This window comes from Nematolebias whitei, chromosome 10 (genome assembly GCF_014905685.2).
Source record: "Nematolebias whitei isolate Nwh7 chromosome 10, NemWhi1, whole genome shotgun sequence".
Classification (NCBI taxonomy): domain Eukaryota; kingdom Metazoa; phylum Chordata; class Actinopteri; order Cyprinodontiformes; family Rivulidae; genus Nematolebias; species Nematolebias whitei.
Genome location: NC_056507.1, coordinates 4,722,919 through 4,732,319, shown reverse-complemented (window position 1 = coordinate 4,732,319; position 9,401 = coordinate 4,722,919). Strand labels below are relative to the sequence as shown.

General features: G+C 42.8%; 1 protein-coding gene across 1 annotated transcript in view; it reads left to right on the top strand.

Moving 5' to 3' along the window:
- Window positions 1–7,064, top strand: part of LOC119415918 (AP-3 complex subunit beta-2) — a 60,694-nt gene extending 53,630 nt beyond the window's left edge. The window contains exons 22-27 of the mRNA XM_037683087.1: window positions 1,689–1,798; window positions 1,892–2,120; window positions 2,387–2,471; window positions 2,668–2,765; window positions 4,730–4,868; window positions 6,105–7,064. Coding sequence (XP_037539015.1) covers window positions 1,689–1,798; window positions 1,892–2,120; window positions 2,387–2,471; window positions 2,668–2,765; window positions 4,730–4,868; window positions 6,105–6,255 — 812 coding nt within the window. The 3' untranslated portion in view covers window positions 6,256–7,064. The remainder of the gene's footprint in view (window positions 1–1,688; window positions 1,799–1,891; window positions 2,121–2,386; window positions 2,472–2,667; window positions 2,766–4,729; window positions 4,869–6,104) is intronic.
- The last annotated feature ends 2,337 nt before the right edge of the window (window positions 7,065–9,401 follow it).

Here is a 9,401-nt window from a genome sequence, read left to right as displayed (position 1 = left end):
GGTCGCTGACTGGTCGGTCGCTGACTGGTCGGTCGCTGACTGGTCGGTCGCTCACTGGTCGGTCGCTGACTGGTCGGTCGCTGACTGGTCGGTCGCTGACTGGTCGGTCGCTGACTGGTCGGTCGCTGACTGGTCAGTCGCTCACTGGTCGGTCGCTGACTGGTCGGTCGCTGACTGGTCGGTCGCTGACTGGTCGGTCGCTCACTGGTCGGTCGCTGACTGGTCGGTCGCTGACTGGTCGGTCGCTCACTGGTCGGTCGCTGACTGGTCGGTCGCTGACTGGTCGGTCGCTGACTGGTCAGTTGCTCACTGGTCAGTCGCTGACGTGCCTACTGGATTGATTGACAGGTGGTGGGACTTGTGCAAAAAATTATAGATTTTACTGGCCCCTTTGAGGCTGTTGTCATTTATTCCATATTTATTCAATTCAATATTTTGGTGAATCTAAGGCTTGAGAACTGTTTCCTTACAAAATCCTAATGATGGTTTCTTAATTTTTCAGAGATGCTGAGGTAAAATTTAGGGGGGCTCAAGAAGGGGCACCTCCATGATGCTCAGCTTTGTCAAATGAAAAGTTATTCAGCGGCAAGAAACTGCCGAGAGACCGTATGAAGTCTGTCAAAATAAAATATCCATCCATCCATTATCTTTTACCCGCTTCTTCCATTTTGGGTCACGGGGAAAATAAATTATTAAAATTTTAAAAAATGAATGCACAAATTAGTCACTCCAGCTGTGTAGTGTCATTACAGGAGTCATTGGGCCAACTTTAACTTGGAGTGACTGAGTGGAAACACATTGAATCTTCAAAGGAAATTTTAACATAATAATGAGGACAGCTTGGGGGGCCAACTTTGGCCCGCAGGCCCCACTTTGGGCACCCCTGGCTTAAAGTTTTTGCTGAACTTATAACCTGCTAAAAAATGGTTGCAGTAGGTTGTAAATGTTGTTTTTCACTTTGCACCAGGGGTTTGAACACATCGGCCAGACAGTAAGCAAGTATCTGACATCTGCACCAAGCTGAAACCAAGGTTTGCTTGTTGCGTAGCTACTGAAGGGTGAAGCACAGACGTTACACATCAGGCTGACTGGGTCAGTTAAAGTTACAATCACTTTGAAACAAAGCTGCTGAACAGAGGAGTGGCAGAAGATCAGAAATTGGACAAAAGTGGCAGCCCTGGATATGAAATAAAGGTATTTGCTGACTGGAGATCTTTTAAGTCTTTATAACTTCCATTATTAAGGCTGTCACTGGGTGGGGTGGGGGGGGTATTAAACCAAATCCAAGCTGCTGAAAATTATTTTCCAATGCATCTTGAAGACTCTTAACAATTTGAAGTTGGAACAGTTGCAAAACGATGACATCTGCAGTAAGAAACGGTACAGGAGGAACAAACAGGACCTCAGTAATGTGCGTGAAATGCCCACCAACAAGACTACATCAAAAATTATTTTAAAATTAACGTGAAAAGTTGGTGTGTCGTCCCTGTGAAGGACTGGAGACCTGTCCAGGGTGTCCCCCGCCTCATACAGTGACCGCTGGATATGGGCACCAGTGACCCACACGACCCAGAAAGGAAGTAGTGGGTAGAGATGATGGAGATGATGGATGTATGGATGGATGGATGGATGGATGGATGGATGGATGGATGGAGTTGGTGTGTTCAGTTTGTGGGCGTCTCTTCCAGTTGAACCTGCTCCCTCGCCTCAAGTCACTCCCGTCAGCACCTTACTGTCCAGCAGCCTTGTGACGGACCTGGAGGGCTTGTCTTTGTCTGACTCCGTCCTTTCAGCCGCTGTAAGAGCTTCACACCTTTTACTCCTAACTTCTCTTCCAATGAAACCAAGTGATGCTGTAAAACGCAGATGACAGAATCGCGTCTTTCCGCAGACCATCGCTCCCTCCAGCGCGCTGAAGAACTTCGAGCTGCTGCACCGCATCACGGGAGAAGGTCTGTCGGTGGAGTACTGCTTCAGCCGGCAGCCGTTCAGCCCCGACGCCAACATGGTGGCCGTGCAGCTGCAGTTCACAAACAACTCCACGTCCGACACCAAGAGCCTGCACATGGAGGACGTGAAGCTGCAGTCAGGGATGAGGGTCAAGGAGTTCCCGGAGATCGGTGAGCAGTGGCTCGTCCAGAGTATAAACAGAATAAATGTCTTTCTCGCCGTTCATTAAACTACAGTGAAGTCTGTTGTGTGGAATCAGACGGAAAATGTGAAGAATCATCCTCTTCGAGTGAACAGGGCTGTCTCACATCACTTCACAATTTATTTTAGTTTTGAGTTTTACAAGCACATCATGTTCTAAAACCTAATAGCAGGAGATGCTGGACGTCAAAGCAGCTCTTTTAGTTTGTGTGTTTTTGTTTCTTTGCGTTGACAGAGTTGCTGCCGGCTGGTGGGACGGCCTCATCGGTGATGGGCATTGATTTCTGTGACTCGACGCAAGCAGCAAACTTCCAGCTGTGGTGAGAAGAAGCCTAACTTTTATGGTCCGTAACGCTGAGCTCTCCTGAGCAGGCTTGTGTAGAGACGAGGACCACACCTGAACGCAGCGTATTCTGCTCTGGATTGATTTATATTAAAAAAAGTCAGAGAGTTTGAAATCACTAAAAGTCTGAAGTCCTCATCTCCTCCTGAAAACAAGACTCTGTTGTGTTGCAGCACCCACACCAAGAAGTTCTTCGTGTCGATCCAGCCGCCTGTTGGAGAGCTGATGAGGCCCGTCTTCCTCACAGAAAACGAGTTCAAAAAGGAACAAGGTGTGTGTGTGTGTGTGTGTGTGTGTGTTAAGATGCAATAGAGTAGTCCCTCATTTATCGTGGGGGATCCGTACCATGAAGCCCCGCGATAAGTGATAAACCATGAAGTAGGAATAATAGTACAAGTAGTTAGTAGTAGTTTATTTTATTATTCAAAAATATATATGTGTGTGTGTGTGTGTGTGTGTGTGTGTGTATGTATATGTGTTTTAAACACTTCCCACACTCTTGCACACTCTAAACAATGTTTCTAAACTTTAAACGCTCTAAAAGAGCACAGAATGATTTCAGCTCCTTGCCTCCTCTGCTCTTTGCCATCTGCAAGCGCGCTTGGCCACGCCCACTTCCCCGCTTTGCACGGAGAGCAGCTGATCAGCTGCAGCAGGAAGTTTATCTGCAGTATGGGCTGCACAAAGCTGCAGCAGGTGCTAAATAATTTTAACTTATATATATTTTAAATAAAAAATTCCATGCAGATCGTTCATCAGTCAGCCAGTTGTGTGTCACGTCCAATCTTATTTTGAAAAACCGCGATAGAGCGAGTCTGTGATAAACGAACCGCGAAGTAGCGAGGGACTGCACATCATTCCACCGTGTTGACGATGAGCTCTGTAAATCCTGCACACAAGCAACATTTTAAAAACTAATTTCCTGTCAAAGTTCGAGTGGTTCTAAAGTTTTGACAACAGCAGCAAATACAGCAGATTATTTTTTATTAGATATTTATCTCCAGGGAGCAGCAGTATGGTTTCATGTCGAGGAAGAGCACCACAGACACCATCTTTGCTTTGAGGATGCTGATGGAGAAGTACAGCGAGGGTCAGAAGGAACTCCATTGTGTCTTTGTGTATTTAGAAAACGCATATGCCAGGGTGCCGAGGGAGGAGCCGTGGGGTTTTATGAGGAAATCTAGAGGAGCAGAGAATCATGTTAGACTGGTACAGTCTGATCTGTGGTGAGAACAGGTGGAAGAGAACCTGGAGAGGTGCAGGTTTACACTTGAAAGAAGAGGAATGAAAGTCAGCCGTAGTAAGACAGAACATGTGGTTTAGGGAGGTTGGCTTTCATAGATTAGTTGTTCCCAGCTGTTTGTGTGCCCACAGACCCCCCCCCATCCTCCTTAGTGATCGACCTTTATCTGCACCTTCTGCAACAGCAGACCAACTCACCTGCTGCTCCACAAAGAAATGTTTGTCCTCTGAACTCCTTCAGTCCTCCAAGCACCACGTAAATAAAAACATCTGTCTCACAGCGGCTCATCTGCCGAGACCTGCAGCACTTCTTGTCCGAGCCGTTTGCTGCACAGTGCAACAAATTTAATGAGCGCCGATTTGTTTGATTTGCAGGTTAAGAGATGTTTAACATTCTGGTAAACATCATGTTGTACTTTACTGAGAGGTGACGATGCTGTTCTGTATCCAACAGAAGACCTGAACGTTCAGCCAGACTGAGCACATTTAACAGGATTTACTTTGATCATAAAACTGGCAGGAGTCAGGAAACATCTGCAGGGACACTCAGGAAACTGACAATGGAAAGGATGGGTTCACGGTTATGAATAAAAATCGAGCTATTAAAGTCTCGTAAACAAAGCTCAGGTGAGAAATCACCAAGTTTCAACAAACTGTATCTTTCTGAAGTTTAGAGATGGAGGATAAAAATTAATAATTCCTCATCGTGTGTCTTTTGCCAGCAGGGGCCATGTTAAATATCGTTTTTCTTTTGGCTGCTTCCTGCTGCAGCGCTTACCACAGAGCGTGAGCTCACACAGTGGATTTGACCGTTTTACACCAGGTTCTGTTCCCGTCGCAAACTGGGCTCAAACCTGCAGCCTTACGAGTGTGAGACGGGGGCACTGACCACCAAGCTACAGTTTTCACTGGGTTTACTAGCCGAACTCTGCTTTATAATGGTTTTGCTCCGTTACAGACTGACTGACCGGCGCTGTGTTTGTTCTCCTGCAGGTCAGCTGATGGGCATGAACGAGATCACAGAGAAGCTCACGCTGGACGTCAAGTGTCGGAACGAACACGCCATCGTCCAGAGAGTGACCACCGCCGCCAACCTCAGCAGAGTCCCCTGTGGCTCAGACAAAGAGTGCAGGTGAGAGGGTTAAAGGTCGACACAACAGTAACGTCCTGGAACGATGTCGGTGTTTTGACCGGTTTCTGGAGAAAAGAGGTGGCAGCTTTTCACATCGCATCAAAACACAAACGGCAAATATTCAGCTTTATTCATGAAAATGCTGTGAATGTTGCAGAGCAGCACAAACACCTCACTCGAGTTTTTTTACGCCCTTGAGTTTTTAGTTAGTTGCAGTTTGTAAATTTACCTCTAGATGGCGATAATGCAGAAATGTTTTAAATTCTTATCAGAGGTTCTCAAACTTTTTTTTAACCGAGTGCTGCTGCAGGAAATACAACTTCAAGCATCGTCTTTATGACAGATATTGGAAAAATAAGTGAATACAATCGTGTCTTCTTATCTGTGAACACAAGCTGATTTAAGGCAACTTAATTCAACCTTTCTGTTTTACATCTTGTGTCGAGTTCCTGTAGAAACTTCTCCGGTACCACTAAGTACCCATTAGAGGACCAGCTCTCCGTTGTCCAGTTTCTCAAAATGTTCTCCAGTTATTTCTGTTGGGAGCCAAGAAAGTTTGAGGTTGAGCCGCTCATTTTTCTGTTCTTTTGTAAATACATACCAAACTTTCTGCTGAGCTCCACTAGAGCGGTCCTGAGTACCTCCGGTGGTACTTGTACCTCCGGTGGTACTTGTACCATGGTTTGAGGTAGTACTAGATGACTGTAACTTCATAAAAAACAAGTGTTATTTTTTAGGAGTTTGATCAAATATTTAATGTTTTGTTAGACTTCTAGTTTATCCAAATGTTAAATAATATTTACGCTTCCATTTATCCGTTGTATGACTTCACTAATTATCAATAAATGACTCGTAGTTTGGTCCTTCTTGCTCAGAGCTGTAATGAGTTATGTGCAGATAATGTAGCAGCTCACAAACTGGAACTACAGCACTGGTGCCATTTACTGCCAGTCTCCGTGTTTTATTTGGTACCGGTTGAGACAAACGTGACTTCTAGGCCGAACGTGGTGCTAAAGGATATTTTCTGAGCTGAACTTTGGACACGACAGCAAAGAAGTACACGTTTTCCTAAAAATAAAATATATTTTTTCACTAATTTCACTTTGTAAGATTTGTGTTTACTCGACGTGGATCCTGACCGACTTGTTTGTCCTCTTATCGCTCCAACTTTACTTCTGGTCTTTGCTGCTTTGACCTCAGTCCTCCTGTTCCTCCTCCTGCTCATCCTGTCCACAGGTTTGCTGGCAGGACCGTCACCAGCAGCAGCTTGGTGCTGGTCACCGTGGCAACCAGAGAGGAGGGCGCCGCTCAGCTGACGGTCAACTGTGAGAAGATGGTGATCGGCACCATGCTGGTTAAAGACATCCTCCTGGCTCTGACGCAGTGACGTGAAACAGCAGCGTCTCCCCCTCCAGATTTCATCCGCCCCCTCCTTTCACCCACAACTCAAGCCCCAACGTTTTAAAAGCCCCCGACTGTCGGACTGAAAGGTTTGAGCTTCCTTCTCCAGAAACACCTCATTTGTAGCGTTTCTTCACTGAGGAGACGACTGAGTCTGTGTTTAGGGAAACGCAGCTTTTTATTTTCATTGGATAGGCATAATTAAATTCATTTTTACGTTGAGTTGGTTTTAAAGCAGTCTTCTTCAGTGGATGCAGCTGTTTAGTTGTAACTGAGATGTCAGAAACTTGAGGTCCAACCGGTACTGGGGTTGTTTACGGTCCTCAGAAGTCCGTTTATCAGGTCCAGCTTCAGCAGAGTGAGTTTTGGGCTCAGTACTCAAGCGACACGTGGTCCGTTTTTAAAAACATTTATACTAAATATTAATTTTAAACATAGAGGAGATGTTTAATTGGTGCTGGAGGGTGATCCTGTAACTACATCTCCCATGAACCAGCAGCAGATTTTAATGAAACTCTCAGAAACGAATCATTGGACGTTCGTCCACAACAGCTCGAGCTTAGCGAAGGCTAAAATGTCCACAGCTAAGTTAAATTAATTTATTTATTTTAAGTTTTTGAGTTAATTTTCTGTAACAGCCAGGGCTTCATTTGAGCCGGATCCAGCCAGAACAGGATCCGGAACCTCTCTTATTTTGACAGGGTGCAGTAACCATTTCCTTGGATCCGGTCACTCTCAGACTTAATAATAATAAAGTTATAAACAAATTTGACTGCCTTGAACGAATTAAACCTATATTGGATATTTAATCTGAAAATAATTACATAAACACTAATTTTAAACATAACAGCCACTTATGAACTTCCTAATATCACATCAGAGCTGCTCCTTCAAGTAAGCATTTCTGCGTCTACCCTTAAAAAATTATCTGCTCATAAAAGTTTAGTCATGGGCAATTTAATGAAAAACACAAAAATATAATTAAACAGCACAACTAAATTACAAATCAGTTTTACAATTTAAGTTTTATTTTTATTACTTTATTTTACCAGGAAGAAATCCATTGAGATCATCAGTCTCTTACAAGGATGTTCTGGACAAGTGAGTCATTAATAAAATTTCGATTGTTTATTAAAAATACAAGACAAATGTTTGATGTGTATTATTCACTTTAATCACGCATCAAAACAACGGCACCAATTTGTCAAAATAACAGCGATAAAAATGTGGAAAAGGTAATCTAATTTACTTTCATTAAAAAATAGTATTCTCATTAACAACCGAAAACAGAAGCACGTGAAGGCAGTGAGAATGGAAATGGTACTTGACATGCGAGGGGGGGGCTTAGAATGCTTGAAAGAAGTAGAGCGTGCTCTATTCACACAAGGAGAGCTGTTGGTCAGGCTACGTCTTGCTGCTCTCTAGTTAATTATTAAATAATTTATTTATGTAGGTAAATGTAGATGTTTAACCGGTTAAAATACATAAGGATGCAAGAAATGGCATCTACTTTATTTTTAAAAAATTGTTTTAAATCTTTGAAATCTCAAATTGTGTCATAAAGTATGTGTTGGTGTTACAACCTCCTGTGACTGCTCTTTCATCAGCCGGTAACAACTGGAACATCTGCACGACTGAGCAGCTGCATCTGCCGAGGAGAGCCTCAGAAACCACAAAACGATGGTTCGTCAGAACAAAGAGCTTCTCTTTGTCGTCCTCAGATTATTTAACGGCCTCGTACCGCAGGCGTCTTCAAACGACACCGTTTTTAAAAATGACGACGTGTAAAACAAAAAGACCATTCAAATGTACACAGAGATCAATTAATGATTAGTTTTAGCTAAAACTCTGTTTCCTAAAAGAAAAGTTGTTGATAAAGAACAAATTTAAAAAGATCAAATGAACATAATTATCACCGGTTCGTCCCTAAACTGAATGATTTCTTTCTGCCACATTACAGACAATAATCTAATTGAGTTTTGCGTGAGGACGTATGACATCATTGCTTAACTTTGATTTGGCACATGATAACTATCATTACTTGTATTTGGCCTAATATTACTTAGAAAAGAAACTAAACGCCAGTTTTTACGTTGATGTGGTCATTAAATTTTTTTTCCAAAACATCAAACCCAAGGCTGACTGACTTCTCTATATCTTACTTTTTTTATTTATTTACTAAAAAGAGTTAATTTTCTGGTAAAAGCTCTTCGTTTTAGATTTGCCTGAGAAGAACCACAGACGTCAGCTTGGAAAGATTAGGTTTGGTTTGTCCAAAGTACAAATATATTTTAATAAAATAAACAGATAAAACGTAGCATGTTGGAGTTTTAGACTTCAGCCAACTGAGAAGTTTATTTTTGTTTGTTTACTTTGAGGAATTCCCTAAATTATCTTTTCTTTCCCACTCTTAATTCATGCTCATCAGCCAGCAGGTTTCTGCTCCAGCTTAAACAAGCTCAGACCTTCTCATCTGACTTTTGGCACCTTGACAAAATAACCAATCAAATACAAAAACTAACAATTATGATTGTAATTATGTCATCTTAAGTGCTAAAAATTTCCAGCTTTTGTAAATTAAAATGTTCACCTACATGTGATTTTTCTTTAAAGCCCTTGGTTTATTTGAACTCATGCTAAGATTAACTTTAGACGTTTTTAATTAAATATAATTTGAAACGTTTTCATTCAGGGCTGCAGGTCAGAGTTTGTCTTCCTTCACTGTTGGAAACATTTTTTCTCCCGTCACGTCTGATTGAAGGATTTATTTTGAACACACCGTCAGAAAACTTCAGCAGTCGTGACTTCATTTGGACTTCTTTCAACCTGCTGCTCTGAACCGGAGCTCCGGTCTGTTCCGGTGAAAATAATGACGTTTGATGTAACATCCCGAGCATGAAGTCGGTCTTCCTCACGTCACGTCAGCACCTGAAGTCTGTTTTGTTAACCCTGTGTGTGGTGGTGAATGTACCCCTGAGGTGTTATTTATTCTACAAAATAAAAGTCTAAAATTGAACCTTGTGTGTCGCTGGTCTCAGAATAAAATCGTCCAGAGTTGCACCGCGGTGTTCAGTCCAACTGAGCAACAAGTTCAACCCTGAGCTACTTCACGTCGGCTCGCGTTGTTAATTT